Source organism: Aptenodytes forsteri, unplaced genomic scaffold (assembly GCF_000699145.1).
Source record: "Aptenodytes forsteri isolate BGI_AS27 unplaced genomic scaffold, ASM69914v1 Scaffold87, whole genome shotgun sequence".
In the NCBI taxonomy this organism is placed as follows: domain Eukaryota; kingdom Metazoa; phylum Chordata; class Aves; order Sphenisciformes; family Spheniscidae; genus Aptenodytes; species Aptenodytes forsteri.
In genome coordinates, this window is record NW_008796041.1 from 2,683,080 (window position 1) to 2,708,877 (window position 25,798).

Consider the following 25,798-nt stretch of genomic DNA (forward strand, 5'->3'; position numbering starts at 1 on the left):
TTGGACTCGATGATCTTAGAGGTCTTTTCCAACCTTAATGATTCTATGACTCTATGACATGAGCAAACCTGCTACACAAGGACTTGGCCAGTACAACCTCCCTGATGTCCATGGAGTTGGAGGAAGGGAAACCTTCCTGTGTGGCAGAGCTGACCAGGGAGCGTCGACGGTGCTCCTGGGTGTGCTGGGGCTAACATGGCTCCTGGCTGATGTGGTGCTCTCGGTGTTGTTGATTACCAGTCTGTTCTATGTGTGTTTTGGGTTTTTTTTTGGCAAGGCGTGCGTGTAACTGTCCTCTCTTTTCTTCAGGACAGAGTCATCAATCTAGTTGTTGGCGGCTTAACGTCCTTGCTGCTTGTAGTAAGTATCCCCCATCCCATCCCATGTTTCGTGCCTCCCTTAGGCGACGGGGTGAAAACCAGAGTTCCTCCCCAAAACGGGCGGTGAAACTTCACTGACCGAACAGGCTGTAGTTTGGGGCCCAGGTAGTGACTTTGTGGTGCATCTGTCTTTTGAAACTCTTCGACAACAGGAGAAAGAGAATACCTTTCTTCAAGCCACGTTTTTAAGATCTGGCTGTGCAATAAAAAGCCCCAAGTCCATGGGCAGATTGTCCATCCCGGCTGAACGTAAGGCTGGATGAGATGACAAAGCGCTTATGACCCAGGAGAACGTGTTTGCTTCTCTTTATTTCCTTCTATTTATGATTTATTTCCCTCTATTTATGGCTTGCAGTTTTTCCAGTTTGTCACTTTGTCTCGAGCTATGCTTTCCCCAAGCTTTAAAGACAAACCCAACACCATCACGACTGGAGAGCATCAGTTCTGCGGTCCATGGCGGCAGCATCGTTTGCGTGCCGAGGTGCAGGGAGGCGGCAGGGACAGCCAAGGTGCCAGCTGGTGGAAAGCTTGGCTGAAGGGATGCTCCTACATGGGCAGCGTGCACCCCCAGCTGGCTTTATGGGTACTTGGAGGATGGTTTCCAGCAACAAGCCAGAGTAGCAAAGCTTTCGTCTTTTTTTTTTTCACCCCTCTAAGTCTGCAGTTGCGTCAAAGCAGTTTTCCTCCAGAATCTTACATTTTGCTCCAGCTCTTCACGGGGTGGGAGTTAAAGCGCAGGGAGGGGCATGCAGCCCTGGATGCGAGCGCTGCGGTATGCCAGCCGTCGGGGCGAGCCTCTTCTCATCGCAGCTCCGACGGCAGGCGAGAGCAAAGTCTTCATCTTTGTTTTCCTCCATACAGGTCACTCTAATCAGTGCTTTTGTCTTCCCGCAACTACCTCCAAAACCTGTGAATATATTTTTTGCTTTCTGCATCTCCTTGTGTTGCATTTCTGCTGGCATACTTGTAAGTACCGCCATGTTGGCCGTGCAAGCTTTTGAGTCTATGACTGAGGATGAAATCTGAATAAAATCTGCTTTACGTGGTGCCGCCTTCTTTTTTACACTCTCCTAGAAAAGCTTTCCCGCTTTCCTCCGTAAAACAAGTTGACAATGCAAGAGTGGTAAGCAGTTTTGTATTTACTGCAGAGTAAACGTGTGACCTAAGCCAACTTCTGCAGACCAGCTGCGATGCAAGACTTGTCACCTCTGTGACAATGCCAGCTGTAGCTGCCCGTGGAGACAAAGTAGGAAACTGGAGAGCAGAGCAGTGAGATGGGAAGGCAGAGATGGGTTGTGCTGCAGAAGACCAGGGGTGGAGCAAAACACTTGAACTCAAAGCGGTGGGGCCGGCCAGGCACTCGTGGAAGTCAGGCACAGGGATGAGTTGCAGTGGCAGGAAGCTACAGCAGGTGGCATTTCGTCTGGGTTGTAGCAGAGGTTCCTCTACTCAACAGTTGCGGCATCCCAAGAGAGTTGGGCCCGAGCGCTGGCAAAGGGCATTGGCAGGTCAGAGCACGTAGGATGGTTTGGGTTGGAATGGACCTTCAAAGATCATCTAGTCCAACCCCCCTGCCATGGGCAGGGACATCAGTGGCTCCTTCCTCTGCTGCAGCTTTTCATACTTGCAGCATTCTCCTTCCTCCAACTGTGACCTGGAACGGTCACGGCCCTGAGCTCCTGCCCCTCCCTGCTGGGTAAGCCGGGAAGGTGCTCTGCGTTGCCTGATTAGTGCCAGTTTCTGGTTCTACGGCTGGTAGCCATGACTCTGCCCAAGATAGACTGTGCAGTGCAAAACCTTATGTTTGTCCTCATCGACCGGAGTGTAGCCAGTTTTGAGTGTTGAAAAAACCAAACCAACCAACCCACCCAGCCTCTTCAAAAAAGCTGACAAGACAACCCGTCTTCATAGCTAACCTGGCATCCTAGTTTCACAAACAGCCTTGTTTTGGGGAGAAACACCTGCCGAATTCTTGTTTGTGTATTCCACAAGCATGCTAAGAAAACATAGGTGGTATTTCTTAATTGTTAAGAAAATTAGCTGGACGCTACACCTAGTCTTCTCTAGTCAGATGAAGCTGGGTTGTTTTACACAGAAAAACCAAACAAAACCAAACCCAACTTCTAGAAGTTACCAGTTCAGTTACTATAGGATGTTTCCTCAGAAATACCTGGCATTTTTAAGTAATACAAGCTCCTTCTCTCTTCTAGATCTACTGGTATCGACAAGGAGACCTGGAACCTAAATTTAGGAACCTAATTTACTATATTTTATTTTCTATCGTCATGTTATGTATATGTGCCAACCTGTACTTCCACGAAGTGGGTAAATGATGGACATTGGGAATACCCAGCGATGATGCTACTGTGTCAGACTGCTTTCAGCTCAGCCCGAGACATCTAAGTGAGGACAATCAGCCCGAGAGGAAAGGAGTGGGTTGTGCAAGGATAAATCAGTACATGATTTTCATGTAAATGTATATGTAATGTCCCTCGTTGTTGGGGAGAATTATTGCCATAAGACGTGACATTCTGCTTTTTTTTGAAGAGCTACTGTTGCACTTAATGAACATTCCAGTTGTACTGATGTTTCAGAATGGCACAAGCTTTTTCATTTTGGAAAAAACTGCATTTTTTTATTACTGTACAAATAAACTGCGGCATTGCAAGGATCTGTAGCAGTATAAATAAAGGGCCTCTTACAGTTACGTAAGACAAATACTCTTTATTTCGTTTAAACTGAATATACAATTATTTCTGTTCCCTAGGCAACCATTTGAAACTACAACTTATTTTTCACATTAACAAAACCACAGACTGAAAAAGACCAACTCTTGATTATGAAGGGCTAATTACAGAAATAAATAAAATAATTTATACACGAGTCTTTAGTTTCTATAGCTTTTTCTCTTGATCCCTAGCTAATAGGCTGCTGCTCAGCCTAGTGTCTGTTTCAAACCCTTGAATGTAGGAATTAATAGGCTTCCTTTGCCTCGGGGCCCTATGCCCAAATTCTCACAGAGCTGTTTCTCCGAGACTTTGCCACCTCCACACCACCCCCCATCTACTAACTTGCTGCATAAATCACCTCTGGAGAGGTGGCTGGTAGTGTCATGTAAACAGCGAGAGAGACGAATGTTCCAGCCTACTCACAACAATCTTCAAAGAAGTTACAAGCTTGTGGGGGGAGGCTGGTGGGTGGCAGTAGGTTCTCTTTCTCATAGCCCTTCCCTTTTTATTCAGCTTGCTGTAGTGATGAAGAGAAAAAAAAAAAAAAAAAAAAGATTTTCCAGAAGTGATCTTTCTGAGCTCTGTCCGTTGCCAGCAACGGACTCCTCAGGCCCAAGCAGACCAGGCAAGTCCCATAAGCATCTGTGTCTTCTTCCTATGCCGTAGATGTACTAACAGGCCAGATGAGATGGGAATACAGACCATTTCTTCATGATGCTGCCCGTGCTCCCTGAAGTCTTTGATGGAATACATTTCTTCCTGAAATGTAACAGTCTCTTACTCCATGTATTACGAGAGTCAGTAAGTGCAGAAATCCTCACCCATTCTTCATGAAACATGTGCAAACTAATTCTTGCTGTGGCACTAAGAGGCTACAGTCCACAATCCTTGACTTCTGTCCAGTTTTCCAGATGTGCAGTTCAGCACACCAGTAACAAGTCAGATCAGAATTGACCACGTGGATCCTAGCAGTGAGCACTGCAACAGAAGTCCTTTAAAACACTGAAACACCTCGGCTGAGACGCAGTACATCAGGCTTCGGCTGGCTGCTCTGTAACCCTTCACAAATGAGGTAAATAGCCTGAGCAGAGAAAGTGCACTGTAGTCATTTCAAACTGGAAGTTTCTGTTTAAAGACACGGACTGACTGCTTTCTTTGGAAATGTGGCACAGGGTTGTAACTAATTTCACAATGCAAACATAGTCAATAGAAAACGGACACCATTACTGCTTCTCAGTGACAGCTCACTAAATCTTCAACATCCTTTGAATCTTCTAAGTCAGGACTGCCCAACGATGAGCCAATAATGTGTGACCCGTCTCCGTGATGCTGTAGGATAGGATCTGTCAAGAGACATAGTACATTAGAATTATTATTTACTTTGCCATTATAACAAGATGTAAAATACACACTTAGGAGGCAGAAAATGCAGTCTGGAACTTTAACCAATTTTAAGCAATGTTGCTCAAACTAGGCAGTTCTGAATTTCTAGTTTCAAGGTAAGCTGTGACTAATATAGATGCAACTGGTGTGACTCACATTTGGATTCATCAGGTATTACTCTATCAGGCCTAGTGCTGACCCTCTGAGGGCTCTGCAAGGAGATCCTTCCTCTGGAAAGGAGTATTTGTTAGGTGTAGCAGTGGGAGAACATATCTGTGCTGCTTCCAAGTCTGAGGTGACTCTTGGCATTGGGAAGTGTGGCACAAGCTAGCAAGCCCTTCCAGGTGAGTGCTGTGCAAACACACCCCCAGACAGCCCAGCCCCTCACCATGAGAGGCATCAAGTGCATTTCCGATGCCTCTGGTCTTCTCTCAAAAAAGAAACAAATTTCATTCAAGCACCAGGCACGAAGAAATGCACTAAAGAAAGGCACTAAAGAAAGAGTTACTTATTAGCCTATTAGCCTACTGATTCAAGGCTCAAGGGTGATGGAAACAGCTCAGCAAGTGGTGGAGCAGCTGCTGTTCTAATGATTTTCCCACAAGGTTAAGTGGGACTTCGTTCCACTTCTACCGATACCAGTTGGGTAACCAACTTGCTTAAAGTTTCATAGCAGACATGGAAAATTATTTAAGAGAAAGCAAGGATCTATAAAGCGTTGTTTACAGGAACTCAAAAGTGCCATACTGCTTTAATGAATCCTAGCTCCAGCATCAACCATATGAAGGGACTGTCGTACCTGTTAGAGTTGTCAGGGGCAAGACTGATTCACTGTCTATATCATCTGTTGTCTGGATAAAACCATGGGAAGAAGGAACAATAAGCACAGTCTCATCATCTATTGTAGGCTGATCAACTTGCTCTTCTATCGTTGGAGAACCCAGGTCCTGCACAACACAGAAGAACAGGACATGAGAGCGTACTCTTGCGTGGCATAAGCAGAAAAACCTGCTCTGCTCAGCTATACTCCATAGTAAGCAATAGACTTCCTGGGTGAATTTTATCTCATTAAATGGAAATGTCAGCATCTGAGCTAGTTTACTTCAGCATTTATAGGGCATGTTTCATCCTAGTGCAGGCATCTAAAAACAAGATGAGAAGAATTCTACCCTGTGAGCAGTATGAGGGCAGGGGGAGAGGAAAGGAGAGACTGCAAGGTGGTGATAAAATGTTCTCTTGTAAGTCAAATGTTTTGTCTATAAAGTGGAATAATTAAGCTTTTCCACTATTTGCTGTCTACATGTTCTGAGATACTGAAGCAATACCTTTATAGTACTTACCAGCTCCACAAACGCAATAGCTTTACCTGAACCTAATACTTAAGTTTCACAACTTCTACTTCTGTGTCAAGTTTTAACTACTGAACACAGAGCTCAAGAGACCCATTTTAATTGCCGTGCCTCGCTTGCCCTGTCACTTGCTGACCGTAGGTTGGCTCCAAACTTTTTTAGCTGAACCTCATTATATCAAAAAATTGGCAACACACTGATTCCCCCCAGGTACAAGCTGTCAATACCCCTGCTCTCTGCCAGTCCCGTAATAGCTGCTGCCGCCGCCTCTTCCCTGGCTCTTGTAGTACTGGAATGGCAGTAATACATGTGGCTTACTCAGTGTCACAGCACACTCCGCCGGACACCTGGTTCTGCAAACGCAGTGAAAAGACATCCTAGATAGTACTGCCAGAATAAGCAGAGATATTTGGATTCCAGTTTTTGTGTGTAACATGCATAAGGTTTGTTCAAGCTTCAGGAATTGCTGATGCAGAACGCTAGCAAATGTTGCTGGCAGAATGGAAGATACCTGGATTTATCACTGTTTTCAGAGGGAGCAAGAAATGTTTGGGAGAGGTTACAGTCCTCTCTGTTCAAGAAAATCCTGCACATTCCTCCACCTAGTTACAGCAAAATGTATCTTCCTACACAGTTTCACAACATTTTTGCAAAGGCAACTGCCTGAAAACCCCTTCCCTGGTGCTGCTGAAGAGGAGTTGACTACCTGTGCTGCAGCTCAGTGAATTAGACTTGGTCCAAACGTGTACCCATTCATGCAAGGCACAGTATTCCTGACGTGCAAAAGCAGCTTTCTGCAGAGAGCACAGCTGAACCTACCCACGATAAGCAGTGTGTCGCAAGGCTTGAAACTGGGAAAAGGAGGCGTGAAAAACCAAAGAAGCCATTGTGGCAAATGGGCACCTTTCCCAGCCAGAAATAATAAAACCCTGCAGCATGACTGCCTGCTTCCCACTACCCACACCCACAGTGACAATACAGTACTGGCAAGTGCATAAAAATAACACTGACTTAAAGAAAGCAAAATTTAGGCATGTCTGTCTAGAGTAACTTTTCACTTAGAACCACACGCTATTTCCTAGAATTTAAATACACATGTCAAACTTGAATCTGACTAGAAGTGTAAGGCAAATTAGAATTACAAACTCAGTTTGTTTTTCTGTATAGAAAAAAAGTTTAGTACCTCTTTATATCCTGCTAGCCATAAGCGATTTCTACAAAGTTTAATTAGGAACTAGGTTTATAGCAAGAGTTTACTAATTCTACCTTGAGAAGCTGAAATTTTAAACTGAGAGTAGAAAGCTGATGGGCTGCCTCAACTGTTGAGAATCTTATCACAACTATGTCAACCATGAGACAAGAAAGAGGAAAATGGAAGAATAACCCCCAGCTTCGGATGTATTCAGGATTCAAACGCTTCTGTAGTAGCAGACTGTTGAGACGTACAAAGATCCTCCTCTTTGTAAGAGCATAATGGATATGCAGTGTCTGTTACAAACTTCTTCAAAGACAAAGCCTAACAAAGTCAAAGCATATCAACAATGGATTTTCAAGACTGATAAAGCAGAATTGCAGCAACTGTAGAGCACAGTGTTTTAGAGAACAGGATGGGGTATTTGAATCTAACTCATCTATTCCCACAGTCTAACCTCATCAGGCTTCTAAGGAGAGAGGTATTTCCTACTCACTAAAGAGAGTTACCTTCTTTTTAGCATCTCTATTTTCCTTGACTTACTCATTATCAATAGTTCCAGCAACTGGAAGATGGAGGAATTTAGTATAAACAATCCAAATGCCTGAAATAATTTTGATAAACTCATTTCTGCATCTCAGGTGTTGGAACTGAATAAAACTGAGGCCAGAGAAAGAAAGAGCTTAAATGCTCCAAATACCAATTCAACCGATACTTAACTGGAGTAGTATTTTTAACAGAAGTCCTCAAAAATGGAACCTGTGGTGCACCTTGAAATATATTATTAGATTCATAGAGCAAAAACTAAATACTCTACCTCACCTCCCTTGCCCAGCAGTCTATATCTACCTGTAAAGTATGTGTCGGACAATTAACAGCCTAGTTTAAAGCAACATCAAATGGTAATCAGATGAAGGCAACTGTTCGGTGCCACTAATATTCCCGCTTTCCACAGCAAAAGTACCCTGAGTAGTGAAGCAACTCCACAGCCAGTGAGGTATTCAATGCTCCAGACGAAGTCAAATTTAAGCCGTAGTACCAAATCAAATGCTATCACTTTCACACCCATAACATATTAATGAAGCTCAAGGATAGAGGATCTGAACAAAATACTTGTAGAACTATGATACACATGAAATCACTGACGTATTTCATACAAAGAGCTTAACATATAGGTCAAAGATGCAATGAAATCATTCTCCATGCAGAAATGGGGAAAACATCAAGTATCATGCACTCCCTTACCTCAGTAACATAAGTGCTGGGTAAATCAGAGTGAGAATCCTCTTCCTGTTTCAGGCTGGCATCTGAAATCTCCTCCTCGGTTCTTACCATAACTCCATCCATCAGTTCACTACTATTCCTGCTGCTGAATTTGGAGGCATCATCTTCATTGTAGGCTGACTGTTCATCACTCAGCTTGGACTGATGGATATCATCTGGGAAAGTATTTGTTTCTAGGGTATCGGGAGGATCTGCCAGGTCAGCTGACTGAATATCTGAATCAACAGTAAGTTCTGCCTGAGTGACAGAGGAGGAGATATCTTCAGCAGCAACGGTGCGGATTATGACACTTGGTGTGTGGCACTGCACTGTGACATTGTCACTTGTATTTAACAAATGCTCTGGCTGTAAGCAGTATTTGCAAAAAGAGACACAAACAAAAACCAAAAAACGTCAGAGACTTTCCTCCAAGTATTTTCAAATCTTTCAGCAAATAAAAGCAAAAGGATTCAAAGAACTCATTACTAAGTTTAATTTAGCATTTTACATATATAGGATGTCAGCTCAGATCATCTGTTGACCCTTCCTGGCCTTAAATGATGAACTCATAGACTGAATTTGGTGTCAACTGTTCTTTAAGTCACAAATAAAGTAAATATGTAATATGCAATAGGCAACTGTTCAGGTGAGGATCACTGCAGATTCAAAAAATCAGGAGTTTTTTTCCCTGAATTTTGCATCACTTTTGTTATTCAACCTCCAGTTTGCTTCCCCTTCCCTCCCTCTATAAAAAGTAATACTGTCATTACTATACAAGTTTTGTGAACACCAGTATTAATTTGAGAGAGTAACTGGAAACATCAGGAAACCGTAGCATTTTGTTTTACTGGGGGGCAAGCCACTAGATGGAGACATCACGGTTCAGCCACGGTAAGAACTAAGTTGCTTACTAGCTAAGTTTTGAAGCAACCTGAAATTGCTTTTTGAAAACAATGCAAAAAAAGAAATTCTCGCTCTTCAGTGTTTTAAGCAAAGTACACTGTTATAACTTAAGAACTGATTTGCAAATTTAACGTGCACGTATAGGGGCCTGCATTATTATGTTCCCCTCCCCCCACTGCCCAAACTCCAGTCTTTTCACTGCTCAAAATACATACCGATAAGGCATGAACTATGATCTGTTCTGGGGAGGCTGGAGCAGCAGCCGCCGTTAGGGTCATGGTAGGACTAGTCGTCAGTGTTAAAGGAAGGCCTTGGCTTGAGCTTGTCTGTAGTAAATATGTACCTGGTGTTCCAGTCGGCTGGAGATGGAAAGACTACAGAAGACAACACAAGTTTAATACCCAAACATCCTGCCTTCCTGGGCCACACCGAGCACTCAGAGCATGCTTATTTACATGACCCAGCCTAACTGTAACTCCCCTGGAAAACAAACAAACAAACATACAAATCCAATCCCTACCGCACTGATTGCTGTACTGCACTCAAGAAGTAGAAAGAAACTCATCTATAGCCTTAGGCTACCAAGACAAGTATTAAGGCTAAGAGTCAATCAGGACTGCATTATGCTGTACAACAGCAGGTAAGAAAGGAACAAATGCAACTTACTCTTAACATTGAAGTGAAAGAGAAACTGTGCTATAAATTACCGTACAATGGAACTGAGAGAATCTTTACTTGCTGGGAGCTTCCTCTGTCTCCGTTATGTCACTCCACAGCCCTAATGAATTACACTTTTAGAAATACAATTTGCTTTGAACTTTTAAGTTTTAGAGCTCTTAACTTCCTCTTTCCACTTGAGAACTGTTTTTTTTGGGGAAATGCACAGTTCCATAGTCTAAGAAGTAGCTGTGCTTAAAAGAAAAAACACAGTAACAAATATCAGTTCTCTGTCACTCACTGGAAGAATCTCAAAGGTCTGTAGTGTTCCACTGTTTAGTGTTATTGTCTCGGAGTCAACAGTAGCAGCAGGGGAATCGGTTGAGGCTGCAAAAGGAAGAAAAAAAAGAAAGTATGTAAACCGAAATGTTTCAGCCCTGCAGAGAGCGTAACATACTATAATTACTACATAGCAGGGTACTGTTAATTCCAGTAAGAGGAAAAAGAAAACTGGCTGCAATCCTAATGACAAGGTTCTCTAATTGGTACCCAAGATACAATACTATTTAAAGAAGGCATTCTACAATCCAAAAGAGCAAAAGAAAGAAAGTACGGTTTTAGTGTACAGGGATAAAAGCAGACAAATCAAGTTATCTGATGTGATCCAATTACTTTTTGTAATGAGATTTGTAAGAGGTTCTGGTGTAACAATATCCTTTGGATCATCTATTACTTGTTTTAAACTGGTGTCAGGTTTAATATTGCTATGGTTCCCATGGACCTCTTTTTTTTTGTTTTTAACCTTTTCTGCCCTCCACAGTACGTCTGCCACTGATGAAGCATCAGATGCTCCCCAAGATACTTGCCTACCCTGTGCGTTATGACTGCAGTGTATAAAAGCTGTAAGTATTCTCACTACAAGCGTGTAATTATTTGTGCAGTTATCGCCATTAATTCTAAAAGTAACAAAGAGAAGCACTGAAAACAGTTTACGTATCAGACATTTCAAGATCACCAGGTCCAAACAGCTCATACCCAAAGCTTTATAAGATATCAAAAAACCTATTCAGAACCATAATTACGATTTTTACTTACTCTTAAAAAACTCACAAGTTCCAGGAAGCTGGAGGCAAATTAATACTTTGCCTGGGATTATCCAGTAATTCCATAAATACCGAAAGGGCAAAAGACCTACATGACGACAGCAGTGCCCCAAGCACTGGAAACTTGGCCATCTCAGACTCTGTGGCTTCAAAGTAGAATAATTTTGGTCTCTTAAGAAGATACAAGCTCTGATTTTGAAGCTTTTATTGTTGCAGTGGTATGTTCAAGGTTTCCTGCTGCAGATTTCCTGGCACCTGGTAGCAGACAGCTGTGAAGTGTGGTCTGTCTGTTACCTAGCCAGTTATGTTCATAAAGCTTACAGGAATTACCCCTTTGAAACCTTGAGCCTTCTATTAAATGCAGCTGAAACTGGCTAACAGGTTCAGCTCTCACGAGATCGGGAAACAGACAGAAAAGACACTATATAAAACTCACTTGGATTACACAAACAGAAATTCTTCAGGAAGGCAGACTAAAATGGGGAAAAAGGCTTGTTAGGCAGACAGGGGCAAGTGACATCACAAAATAACCATTACAGGATTCAATTCAGAAAGGACTAAAGGTTACAGAATACCAGCACTTCTCATGCTGAATCCAAAACACTGCACTATTTCCAGCTACTAGGAAGAAAATTAGCTCTATCCCAGCCGAAACCAGGACACCTGCTCATCAAAACCCAGTAACTTTGACCAAGCTCGGTTGAAAGTATGAGACCACTGATGTATTACTACAGATAAAAAGTTCTTGGCTTGGTGTTATGTGACATTTTAATTAAGAAATAAACCAGATAAAATGAAGATGGCACTTAAGTAGATTAAGATAGGCTAATATAATGTAATTATAAACAAAAAATTATCTACCAAATGTCTATCTAGTCATAGTCTGATCAGTTCTTAGCCCGATTAACTAATTTTGTAATCAGCAAGATTGAAGCATCACGTTTTCCAAATAAAACTCACAAATGACAAAGTGCAAAATAGCAGACAATGGAGACGACAGCCTACATATGGGGTGACTGGATTGGAGTGACTGGAATTACTTAATAAGATTAGTTACACAAACAAACAAGTAAGCACTACAATCAAAGTAGACCTGATAATAAATGTTTGATAATGAGCAAAGTTCATCCTTAAGAGGATGGGAAGCACCAACGTAAAAAAAAATACAGTGGTTAGAGCAGATCATCAGCTAAACATCAGTGTGACTCGGCAGCTAACACTTTCCAGATTGTTTGTGCCTAGAAATAACTGCATAATACACAGCAGGACTAGAAAAACATTATATACCTTCCCTTCAGTGTCCTTCATCAGAACTTAGGGACAGCAGTGTATATATTTTACAAAAGGAGATCTTGTACATGATATTCATTGTTCTGGACAAGAGCTACCAGAAGAAACCTAAGGAATAAACATATATACTGTATCTTCATTAAGAGGCTTGTGTACTGAAGCCTTTTCAAAGAACACGTTACATGGCAAGCTCTTGTGTGCATGCACACAGACAAGACACCTACAACCCCTACGTCCAGGCCCTCCAATTGCAGCTTCTTGGTACTATTGTCACAGTAGTAGCTACATTTGCCTAACAAAGTTAGAAACAGGCAAATGGAATCCAGAAACCCTTCATCTGAAGTTACGGCAAGACCAAAGCAGAATTAGTAAAATTCTTTAAGACATGCCCACTCCTCCTTCACCATCTTAACATAAGAAAGCTTTAGGTTTCATTAGAGGACAGCGAGCCGTTCGTTTCAGCTACTTACAGACATGTGTAATCTGGACTGGAATCTGCAAAGCTGCCATAGGGCTTGCTGCATTGCCTGCGTTCTCCTCTAAGCGAGCCACTCGAATCTGCACGTGCTGAACCCCCGAACTGGAATTAGTGTTTGGTAATCCACTTCCAGATTTGTTCTCCGAAAGCTGGTGCCCTGGATTGTTTTTTTGGTTCTCATGGAGTTGTTTAAGACCCTTTATCAGCACTGAGAGAAAGAATACTCACGATAAAGCATGTTGAAGAAGCACATTTGAAATGCTGCCTGTGAGATTTATCCAAGATGAAAAAAGTAATCAAAATCCTTCTGAATTTGGAACCTAAACAATTTATAGAGATATATCAACTAGAAATTTAGCACATACATAAAACACGTTTATAGTCAACTACTGAAGTGAACTTGATTTTCTCAAGGAACCTAGACATTTTAGGATGCTTGGGAAAAAAAAAGCTTGTAAAATTTTGGACCTCTCTAAAAACATGTATGGTATATCCCCAAGTTACAACCAAGTGCCAGTATCACTAGTTGTGTAATGCTGCTATCAGAAATAAACCCTCCAATCTTACAAAAGATGGAAGCGGATTTGTTCAAGAGGTTGACAGAAGTGTCACTGGAAATAGGCACCAAGAGACAGAATTAATCTTGCAAGTGCCTACACTGCAATTCTTTGTCTGTGCATGAAGTACCCCACTGCTCCAATAAAACCGCCCACCCTTCTTCCTTATGATCACTCTGGTCCCACTGAGGGAGCAGTTGACATATATAAGGTTACAAAAGCTGAGGCCTCTGCTTTTCCACCACGCAATACAGCGAACTGCTAAACATCTCCCACTCTTGACAGCATGACATTTTGTCTGGGGAAAGAGAGTGGATCCTGTTGATGCAGTGGTGTATTTAAACTATCAGTTATTTGATGCAACAACTGTCTATTAACATAGGGTTTATACCAACTTAAGCATTACAGGGCTACCCTCTCAACTGCAGCCTCCAGGCATGACTAATATATACCTACACTGATGACCATGACAAAAGTGTCCATTAAATTACACCTTTCATTATGATGTAACTAATCTCTCTGATTTTTTTTTTTTTCCTCTCCCCAAGACACAGAAAAGGAGGACAGAAGGTCACGGAGACCGAAATACCCTTTGGCTCAGGTGCTACTCTCTCTGACCAAGAATGAGAGCTATGAGACGTATATGGGGAGCTTTATACTCCTGATTCCTCCCCTCTTCCTCACTGTGCAGCTAGTAGTAGTTCTATGTTCTGTCTACAGCTAAGGTTCAGCACCTCACACAGATTACATTTTAACATTTTAAAGGTAACAGATCTAACCTGAGGTGATACTGTTAGGCTGCAGATACATATCCTCTTCCACCTGAAGAGGTCACTGCCCTCCATACCAAAGATCATCATCACCTGAGATCTGCCAGCTGAGCTGCTTATACACATGCTCTCACTTTAGCCAAAGTGAGGGGAGTTGGCAAAATCTACTGTTTAGTTGTATACGTCAGCTTGGCTTGTTTCAACTGAAACACTTAAGGACTGCTTGTAGGAGCAATTCAGCCAGCAGATCTGAGGGGCCAGTGACCTCCAGCAGAGGAGCAATGTGCTCTTTGGCCAGCCATGCTGTAAGCAGACAACAAAATGCAGCCTTATTCCTTTGACATTTGTGAAAGGAGCTTTCAGAAGAGAAGTGTGTGAGCAGTACATTACCAGGGAATGAAACATCTTTGTGGTTTGCAATCTGTCTTTTAATGGTCCACCATTTACTCCGAAGCCACTGTGGTGAGCGGACACTACTCCATCCTTCAGCTAGTAAATCCCAATTGATGTCATTTTCATCAGAAACTTCAAGTTCCGCTATCCTGGCAGAATACAGAAAATATTTACCTGTTAGAAACTACCCTCCAGACTGGAAGGTGTGTTGCACGTCTCCGGTCTTGTCACATGTAACAGCGGCAAAATGGCATGCTAGTGAATAGTCCACCAGAGCTCATGAATTGACACAGGCTTCCAAGGCTCCACACTGCCAGAGGTCAAGCAGAATCATAAACAACAGAAGATGGACTAGACCTGTTAGATGATCCAGTCCATCTCCTTGCCATGCAGGATTATTCTCCTTATTTATATATACATTAGGCCTTTGATCAGATTATTGTGAAGCATTCCAAAATGATGGTACTTGCATCTTTTCTCTTTGGAAAACCATTCCCCAAACACATCTCCAAGGCAGGAAATACTTCCTGAGATTCACTCTGAACTTTCACTTAATTAATTTCATGTTATGATATTTACTTCTGTTTTCTCCTAAATAACACTCATCCGTCCTTAACATAGATTTTTGCCTCCTCTCAGATGCTTCTTAGCCAAAGTAGATGAAGTTAACTACAGTATTAAACAGTTCCTCATAAATCAACCCCATTAGGCTCTCCAGGTAAGGGACAGTCTTCACATAATTTTCGCAGATGTTATACACATACTGGATATTCTACTAGTCTGTTTGAATACTATAAATATCTCTGAATTGCCCCCAGCTCATCTGTACCTGGAGCATATGAAAGAGAGGTGACCAGTGAGAGGGAACAGATTTTTGTGGAAATTAAGAAAAGTTCTCTTCACAAAGCAAGAAATAGGACTGAATACTCTCGCTAGCTAAAAAAAAACAACAACCAAAAAAACCCCCCAAAAACCCAAAAAGGGAAAAAAGAAAAAAGGCTACCCAAAACAACCAAACAACCCTGTAGGATGAGTTAAGGATATCTGGACAGACCAAAACAGATACCATTTGTACAGAAATACTAAGAATCATAACCAGATAACCAGCACATTCTGAATGTGGAATCAGGTTCCTCATTTTGAGTTCAAGTCAAACAGCTTCAGTAAATTAGTAAATATTGCTCTGTAAGTAATGTTTATTATTTAATAATATAATAATATTAATTTGATTCCCTGCATGTCTTGGCTTTTTATTCCCACCCAAAACTATCAACCCATAAAAATCCACTGGCTAAAAAGCCTGAGTTAAAGGCATTCAAAATGGGAGGAGGACTGGAGAGAGCAAAAGATTTCCAAAGTTGCTACCAGGTTGCCAGTTCAAATGTAGTCAAAGATGCTGATATCCAATCAGTGTTTGGTGGCCTACATGAAATTAATTTGCAGTCTCAGTTTAGTTCTTTGTAGACAAGATGTCCACATTACAGAAACCACCACCACACTTGACCCTTGTTGGTCATCTCAGCAGAGAGGCCAAGGACTGAACGGGCAGGGAGACTGAACTACCCTCCAGTTAAGGGTTAAGGCGCATTGGTGGGGCAACGTGTGGAAGCTTGCACGGTCGCTGCCTGTGCTGTACCTTTTCTGTGGAATAAAGAAGACTTCAGTCTCCAGGGTTTTCAATCTGACACCTTTCACGAACACTAACATTCACTAAAAAAACAAAAAACAAAAAACAAAAAATATGTTCAATAATAAATCTCTGGGAACTGTAAACACAGCACTGATTTTTGGAGGGTTCTAGAGTTTTTAGTGTCTAAGAAACCAGCAAAAGGGACCCCAATGGAATCCTGCTAGCGTCATGTATTACGAACCTTCAAAAGTAACTAAAATAACAAACCTCAAGATCAGATTTATTTCATCTTCCTTGGTCCACTCAGTGCCCCCACTTTGTTTCCAGTTGAGATAGTTGAGCCATTTAGAGCGGCATTGCTTTTCAGAGCGTGTCCCGACCCGTTCTGCTACGGCAGCCCACGATACACCTTGTGTGACAATGTCACCTGGTTCTGTGCTAGTTAGCTCATGCACTACTTCTGCTAGTCTTTTTTCTTCTTTCTCTGTCCACTTTCCTGAAAGAGAGAAAACCCCTCCAACTTAACTAACAGCAGATGCCCTCTGTTCTGATCCGTAACATGTCAACAGACTTTTATCTTCAGCGCCTAACACCTTATTCCAGATGCAAATATTGACTTGCAAAGAAGATATAACTGTTCTTACTAACAATTTATATTATATCCATTCTTGATTAACAAATGCATAATTCCATTGTTTTGCTGCCAAGTTTCTTTCTCTTTTCTTACTCTCGCAGATGAATGAAGCCACACAGAACTTACCAAAATACTGGCCAAACCAAACTGGTCCAAGCTACCTGAATTGTATTAGTTGAAGTAAATTAACCATGCAATCATTGAGTATACAGTAATTACATGAGGTCTGACTAAATTTTCCTTCCATTTGAAAATATACACTAAAAAATAAACAATACTTTACTCCTAAAGTGCATCTGTCTCTTAATTGACACCAAATATACAGTGTATGTTTATAAACATTAAACACAAAGGAAAGTACTTTCAAATCCACCGCAATAAAATATGCTCAGTGGCATAAACGTATGATGGAAAATGGACTGTAAAAATAAACGGAATGTTCTGATCTTTAAGAAGTGAAACTGGAGAAACCTATACCAAATACATTCTAAAAATGTCCCCATATTTCACACTGTAAGTTCCTCATTGTAAGTTCAGAGTTACACGTCTCTGAAAACACCACTGACAAAGGCGAAGTTTTAACTAGAATATCCATTACTGACACGAGCATTTACCTCACCTGTGTTGCAGGTATCTTTCATCAATCTACATCGATCTTTTACAGATGAAGCACTTCTCCCCAGTGCAGCTCCTATTGTGGCCCAATCATTACCGTGCTTTATTCTCAGCCTACGTGGAAACACAATCATTAGCACTATGTCCAGTTAAGAGATTACCAAAATATCAAATACGCTCTAATAAAAACAGGATAAACACGCACTTTACAGGCTTAAAGACAGAATGGGGAGTCACTTTGATACCACAGTATTAACGTATTTTCTACCATCACTGCTAATTTTTCTAGAAGCCTTTTGGGCCAGCTAAGCCACAGGATACTCACTTATAAAATGTTTAACATCTAACTGTCTTGCAGGAATGCTGTGAGGCTTAATTACTGTGTTAAATACAATACGAATGTTTAGATAAACAGCCAACATCCATTTTACACAAGCTCCTCAAAGATCTTCAGGTGGTATAGAGATCACTTGAGAAATCTAAATAATGCCCGATGAAAACCCAGGCATTCTACAATTTAAATGAGGCAAAGCACTGCATAATCATGTTCATAGTTTTAACTATTATTTTCCTCCTACACATGACAACAAGTTGCTTAACATGTTGAACCATGACTACTTTTGACACATCTGGAACCACAGGCACCTCGCGAATGACACACACTAAATTGATTCAAACATATCCATCAACACAATCAACACAACTCCCTTCCTTCCTTCAGTCCAACATGGTTCCTTCAAACTGCTCAACCCTGGAAAGCTGCAAGAAGAGATAAAGTCTGCAGCCCCTCCTCCTTGATCTATCAGGTTCATGGTCAAAATCAAGGAGCCTTACTGACAATTTATGTAACTCTCTAATACTTCATAGGGGAGATCCTACCCTTGACCTGCCACTTTCTTTAGAAATAACCTTTGGTCAGGTTTCCTAAAGAAAGGGACCAGGGGTGGGCTTGCATGTGTGGCTTTTGCTTTACTTATTAAACTATCTTTATCTCAACCCACGAGTTTTTCTCACTTTTACCCTTCCGATTCTCTCCCCCATCCCACCAGGGGGGAGTGAGTGAGCGGCTGCGTGGTGCTTAGTTGCCGACTGAGATTAAACCACGACAAAAGGGAATTTCTGTTTTTCAGAAACATAACTGCAAATGTTGACTGTGCTTGTAAAAATCTGAAACATTACTAGTTTCAATAGAAGGCTTGCTTTAGAACTTTGTTGCATACTGCTTACGTCCTGAATACACATTAGAAAATATAAAAACATAATCCGAACATAGCTTCATTTCTCTTCAGATTAACTTAGTGACCACTATTTTCTGATAGAGTTGGAGCAGTCAAATTTACTTGTAACTTTTCAGTGATTTCATATAACAAAACCTGTAAAAACTACTCAAGCTACTAAATATAAACAAGTTAGTTTGACCTTGTTAATAAAAATACTTAATCTTTAAGCTTTTCAATTTCCTCAGGAGTATACCTAAGCAACAGGTAAATAAAAAGACATTATTTTAAGCAGAAAATATACAGCAGAAATATTTTTGCTTTACAACCACACAGTACACATTTAGTTACAAAAGATTAAGGAATTTCAGCTATAAGAAACAATCTGACTGAAAGCTTCGAAAGAACATGAACGAATGCCATTTTCCATATTAGTGCATTTCTAAGGTTATCTGGTCTAACATTCTTCTCATTTGCCAGCAAAATTCCTCATTCTCGGTGATCTTACTACTAAGAACATAATTAGAATTTTGTGTATTAGTCTCTCAAATAAACAGTTATTTTTTCCTTCCTGAGTTCACAATCACCATTAAAAAAAAAAAACCCAGCACTGAGATGGTATTTTTAATTTTCAACTACCTTTAAAAACTAAAATCTAACATCCTTTTCAGCACTTCTGGATGGCGCCATGCCCTCTGCTTTACAGATGGGCAAACTAAGGGCACAGGGATGAAGACCAATTAGCTCAAGGTCACAGTTATAGAAAGAAACTACATCTCAGCAGATCCGTGCTTGTGTCAAAGTCTTCTAATCATATCAGAATCCTCTCTGCACCTTTGTTTTGTTTTGTTTTTTAAAGTTGTGGATACCATCAATTTAACACAACTATTGTCAAGGTTGATCTACCAGAAATCAGCAGAGGTGACTTATGATCAGGAAGGGCTAGGTCTGTTTGGCTAGAATCTTCTGTCTCACATATAACATGTCAAACATCAAATACATGACCCTACTCATACCAATAAAACCATGCAGCATTAGAGGTTTTCATACTTTCCAACGTGGTTTCTGTCGTCATACATGCGAAGAACTCTTCTATAGACAGCAAAGAGAGGCCGATTCAGACCCCAAGCTATTGTCCTGTAGAAATCTTTTCTTTCATCTTTTGACATTTCAAATATAATTTCAGTGGCATCTTTTATTCCACGGGCCTAGAAGAAAGCATTTAAAAAAAAACACCAAAAAAACCCCCATAAACAAAACACCTTAGATAAAGTCTCCTAGAAATCAAGAAGTAGAACCCTTAAGAACTGCAGCCTAGCACACTATTATGCAACTTTCTATGTATCTCAAATACTACAGTCCAAGAGTTAAACTGAATATTTATGAATTAGCTACCTCAAATACAAACCCTTGAACACTAGGTTGCTTTTGGTTTGGTTGTTTTTTTTTGTTTGTTTGTTTTGTTTTACACTGGAGTCCAGGTAGACATGGAAGTCTTGACTTTCATCTACATTTAAAAAAAATCTGTCCAATGTATATTTTAAGATCAAAAATTGAAGCGTAATTTAGAACATCATGGAAAATATACTCTCGTGGAATTATCCTGGGGTTACACAGTAGAAGGTTGTCAAAAAGTGCTATTATCAATCTATTACATAATTTTAGATATTCTTTATCTGAAAGCAACTTTTTTCAATTAAACTACTCTTGTTCTGATGGAAACTAAAAGCAAATTTGATACAAAAAACACTGGAGTTAAGTAGAAAAGGAAAGCTTTAGTTTAACTTCAGCTTAAACTAAAAATCACAGTTTTTTAAATATTCAAAGCAGTACAAGAAAGCAGATAAATGGGAAAATAATGAATCAAATGAGTTATCAGTAACTTAAAAAAGTTATTTAGCTAGCTTAAAAAAGTTTCTCTAGATTTAAAAAATAATATTACCTATGAATGATTTTGTGGCGGCAATCTTAATACATGTGTGGGCAGGCACACTTTCTACAACTAATACTGAGGATTTTTATACCAATGAAGACTAAATTCAGGGCTTTTTTTGATTCACAAATGAAGGATGGTGAACCTGTAATATCCAGGCTACATATTCTCAGCTGTAAGCGCTCAGCTCAAATATTCTCAGCTGTAAGCCTACCACCAATATGACTTATGGGCAATTATCACTGTCAGCATGTTAACTGCATGCCTATTTTTACACTGAACTCTGACAACAATATATTAAGGGGAAGAAAGCCGATACAGGCATCCTATTAGTGTAGTAAACAAATACAGATATGGCATCAAAGAAGTCTGGAAGTTGTATTCAACGCTTTGTAAGGAAAATTATCTCTATTCCTAGTGCCATTTTTTCCCCTCGGTCTTCAGCAAAGATTTCATGAGTGATGTATATTCAGAGAAACAGATTAAGCTACTTGAGCACCCTGATGTGAAATTTTAAAATGGGTTACATTCAGTACACAAATTAAAAGCAATGTTACATTCACTAGTCTTAAATCCTGTGTATGGATACAATTATCTTATGTATTTCAAATGGCTAATGACCATTTCTACTACGAACCAGTCAGAATCACTTATTGCACATTCTGGGAAGTACTAAAGAAAGTTGGTTTCTAGCAGGGGCTGCATCACCACACCAACTAGCAGGTAACATACTCTCACACATACCTTTAAATAACGCTCAATGTTACTCATCAAAATGTCAATTTCTTCCTTCGACCACATCCCTTGCTTCCACTTATGGCCTGAAAATAGAAATGACAAACTAATTACTGAAGTGAAAGTCAGCAAAACAACAACAAAAATATCAGAAAAATACGACCCTCATTATTGCAATTAACAAAGAAAAGAGAGTAGAAATTTTAGCTACTTAAACTAACTAGAATTAATTTTAAACAGATGTTATTTCAGAACTGATAAACAATCCCTAGTAACTGTCAACTCATGTTTAAATAATGAGTCAGACCCCTCTTCAAAAAAATTCTTTTTTTTTTTTTTGAAACAGAACATGGATTCCTCTACGTGCTGTCAAGTCACATTTTCAGGCTTTCTCTTCAGCCACAACTAGAAAATTTCTGTCTTTAAACTGACAGCTGAAATTTCTATGCACTCAAATGATTCCAGAAGCGTGAGTGCTTAAGCGAGAGCGCTTTATAGAGTTAAAAGCTCTACCTAGTCTATTTTGACAAGCTGGTCCCTATCTCTCTCTTTTTTTTGTGTTGAGAATAATGCCTAGTGGTCACAGTCAAGACAAAGACTCATGGCGAGTGTTTTATTTCCCAAATAAAAGCAGCAAACCAATAGAAACAAACATTATGTTTCATCTCTGTCTACGCCCTAGTAACTACAATGCCAGCTAAGCTTTAAAAGCAAAACCAATCAACTTTACTCAGAGAGAAAATTTCAAACCTGAGGTCTACCAATAAACCATTAAAACATTCCTACCCTAAATCTATATATAGATTCCTCTTTTTTCCTCTCATGCTCACACCATACTTAATATTAATGATCACTTATAATTAAGATTATGCTGGTGACCCAGTTTACATGCTGGTGTGTGCTGGCTACCTGCCCATCTCCGCTCAGAAAAATCAGGGTACTTCCTTCTCAGCCTGCTAATTACCAGAGTTGAGAGGCAGAACACACCAAAGAGACTGTTTATTCAAATCCAATTATAATGAAAAGTACAGGTATTATTACTAATTCCGTTGGAACTGATGAGAGAAAACTCTTCCCTTGTGCCTGATGGCTTCAATCTTTTCTTCCAAAGCTACAGAGACAGAACAATAATCTACTATAGCTGTGATTCACACCTCTATCCAAGCATCTGAACTGACTTAAAGGGACACTGCTACTCTTCACACAGAATAACCTTTAATACCCAACTATTTTAGGAAAGGAAGTATATTTTGCACTTCATGTGTTTGCATATTCAGTGCCAAGATTATTATAACCTGCCCAGGGGTCTTCAAAGAAAGCATTATCAGGTGGAGACTGCTACAAAAATATGCGCTCAGGCAACACGCATCAAACTCCTAGCTGCTGTAAAGGAGACACATACTGGGATTCCTCCACAGCTGATCTCTGTGACAAAACACGGAGACCCCAAGAAAAGTTCAGCTAGTATGGATTCGCAAATATTTTTCTCAGCATATTTTACTGGAAATGTCTTCCTCAAATTATTAATCTCTTAATTAGAAACACCAGATTTAGTGCCCTCGTTCATTCACAACTGTAAATGCCACTTGTGATATATGGTCACTTGATATGCCTGTGAGACAGCTGCAAATGCAGTAAGTTTCTAATATATTTAACAAGACACACATCAAACATGACACCACCAAGTCACATGAAAACAGTAATTTCTCTGCCAGGTCACCCGTACATACCAGTCACAGCTGACAATGTGCTGCTCCCAACCAAAGTCCTTTACCACTGGCTACTGAAAAGATCATAGTCTCTGTGCTTCTTCTCACCCTTGGGCACAGCAACTGCAGCAATATGATTTCTCACTACTTCTACCCAGCTGCCTCAGCGCTGTGATGCAAAGGGATCTCTTTGCTATCCCATCTCTGCCCCAGTCCTTGGACTGAACACTAAATAGCTTTGAGGCCCTATAAATCTAATAAATAGGAAGGACAGAGAAAACGGGGAGAAATTATTTATTGGCTGTTAGAAGCAACTGTTAGTGCACACTCAGGAACAGTGAGCAAAATGGTCATTGACAGAGTTGCTCAGCTCCCTTTCTCTGAATTATCCGTATCCAACACCCAGGTTCTGCATGCCTCACCCACATTTTTTCACTGACTCAGCACTACACTCAGCTCTCTGGAGTAGAACTCACTGGGTAAGAGATCATTTGCTTCTGTGAGACAAAACCATTACTTTTTTCTAATAAAAAAGGGGGTTGCTTTGGACTGACTGAAAGAGGTTTTAGGGTTTTTTCCCCTACAAAGAGGTAAGGTCAGGATAAGAAAAATAGTGGAGACACAGAGGAAATTGGAGAGACAACATGTCTTCATTTCACACTAAGTTGTTTCTCTAGGTTTAGAAAGGTACTTCCCCTGAAAAAAAAAACCCCTCTAAAGTTCAGCAACTACTACACGATTGCACAGGTACATTTTGAAAGGGAGGAATGCCAATGGGGTGGCAGTTTTAGGAGTAGTGGCGATTATTTCAGTAGATCCTCATCTACATAATCCCTGTTCTCCCTGAAGCAACTCCATTCCAGAAACTAATACCAATCACAACACAGTAGCCAGACTAATAAGCCCTACTCGGAGCAGTATGTATTAGCCTGAGCACAGATTCGTTTTTTCCTGGTGTACTCGCCTCTGACCACAGCTTCCCATCTCCTAACCAGGTAGAAGTGCAAATGGAGCAAACACAACTGTCTGCCCCATCTGTGCTGACACACATTATCTACAGCAGTTCTCTACCACAGCCACTAGAATCGCTGTCACCACTGCAAACATGGTCCCTCTTCCTCTCCAAGTGTGTCTGGAGTTCCAACTTTCTTCTTGCATACAAAGTGTAAGAGGGATGGTGAAGACTTAATGCATTAGATCTCTCATCACTTTTAGAATCAGTCTTCTCAAATATCTTCACTAAAAAAGCCAGACAAGAGATTACTTTATGCAACCCGCAAAATGTTCTGAGACATTTGGAATAGTGTACCTTTTTACAGCGTGGGAGAATTGCATCTGAAATATCCTACCCTTATTTGTTAGAGAATCCTTATCCTCTTTGGTTGTGAACCAGGCTTGACTAACAGCTGACACTTCTTCATTGCCCATTGGGGAGATTTCATCCAGCTGTTCATTCTGAAGAATCTTGAAAAGACCAATATGAAATCATCCTGTAAGATCTTCAGTTCTTTCTATCACCTTGCATTTAACATGAAAGCATAAATTGAAGGAAAATGAAACCAGCACACCTAGTTACCTTGCTGACTGCTCAGAAAGTGCCACTTTTTAGATATGGCATTAAAAGTACATTCACCTTCCTTAAAACACCTGAGGAAGATTTAGCATCTTAACATATAGGTGTTGTAAGAATTAATTAGATAACATTCTTCATCCTGTTTAATGTACAGCGAATAGGAATAGTCTCACTGGCTTTGGTGGAAAGAGGACTATGTCCAGCATCTCCAATCTAGAACTTTGACATGGTACACCCACCGCAGGAACTGTATGTAACTGTTAGGACTGGTGACGAGACAAAGCATATTTAGACCTGTGATAAAGCTTAATTTATAACCAAAGAATGACAGAAATAACAGATAAACTTGTTTTCTATGCAGAGCAAGTAATTATCAGTGGAGGGTTACACCTATTACTGTTTACTGTATTGCTCTTTGGCCAGGAAGTTACACTACAAATAACCTCTTTCATATATAAAATGATTCAATTGCACTTTTATAGAACAACATTTTACAAACAAGATCTGTGCTCAAATACATTAGTTTCATACTAAAAATAATCTTATTCATTTAATAAGCCCTTTCTGCTATTTGTCTCCCTTTTCATTTCAATTTAAATAAAAATGTACATCAAATAGGTCAATTTTGAAGTTTTACTGTACCTGAATCTGAGTAACAGTTCCTTCGTTAATCTCATCTTCAGCTACCTCAGTGGTAGCAGTCATGGTCACCTCAAAGCTCTGATCATTTTCTGAAACTTCAGAATGGGTAGGTTAATTGTATACCTTACCCCTGTAACATTTTTTATGCATGCTACAGGTTTTATAAATTGCTACCTTTGCACTGAAAATTTTAAAGAGGCATTATTCAGTATTTATTTGTTAACACAGTAAAATCATCAAGATGATTATCAACTGTTCCTCTTCATAAAATTTCAATATCGTTTTGAAACCTTCAGTTTTACACTTGACTGTAACTAAGACCTAATGTGAAACATATAAATAAAAGGTGTTTGATTTGGTGCAAACATTTGGTACTGTATTAATGCTTCCTTTCCATCCCTATCTTCAGTATTTTCCAATTACTAAAGGACAACGTTCAAATTGTTTGTCTGCATTCTTTTTCCCCAGTTTTCCTTCAACTTCAACATGATAATGCCTTTACTTCTGTCCTGGTTTTGGCTGGGATAGAGTTAATTTTCTTCCTAGTAGCTGGTACAGTGCTGTGTTTTGGATTTAGCATGAGAATAATGTGATAACACTGATGTTTAGTTGTTGCTAAGCAGTGTTCCTACTAAGTCAAGGACTTTTCAGCTTCCCATACTT

At 40.3% G+C, this 25,798-nt stretch overlaps 1 protein-coding gene across 1 annotated transcript in view; it reads right to left on the reverse strand.

The window, feature by feature from the left end:
* Window positions 1-3,084: 3,084 nt before the first annotated feature.
* DMTF1 (cyclin D binding myb like transcription factor 1) overlaps window positions 3,085-25,798 on the reverse strand; it is a 24,821-nt gene continuing 2,107 nt past the window's right edge. The window contains exons 3-16 of the mRNA XM_009285515.1: window positions 25,136-25,230; window positions 24,270-24,384; window positions 21,221-21,297; window positions 19,594-19,751; window positions 18,767-18,799; window positions 17,331-17,440; window positions 16,345-16,573; window positions 14,445-14,596; window positions 12,720-12,935; window positions 10,158-10,243; window positions 9,415-9,573; window positions 8,279-8,662; window positions 5,292-5,439; window positions 3,085-4,452 (exon numbers count right to left, since the gene is read on the reverse strand). Coding sequence (XP_009283790.1) covers window positions 4,343-4,452; window positions 5,292-5,439; window positions 8,279-8,662; window positions 9,415-9,573; window positions 10,158-10,243; window positions 12,720-12,935; window positions 14,445-14,596; window positions 16,345-16,573; window positions 17,331-17,440; window positions 18,767-18,799; window positions 19,594-19,751; window positions 21,221-21,297; window positions 24,270-24,384; window positions 25,136-25,230 — 2,072 coding nt within the window. The 3' untranslated portion in view covers window positions 3,085-4,342. The remainder of the gene's footprint in view (window positions 4,453-5,291; window positions 5,440-8,278; window positions 8,663-9,414; window positions 9,574-10,157; window positions 10,244-12,719; window positions 12,936-14,444; window positions 14,597-16,344; window positions 16,574-17,330; window positions 17,441-18,766; window positions 18,800-19,593; window positions 19,752-21,220; window positions 21,298-24,269; window positions 24,385-25,135; window positions 25,231-25,798) is intronic.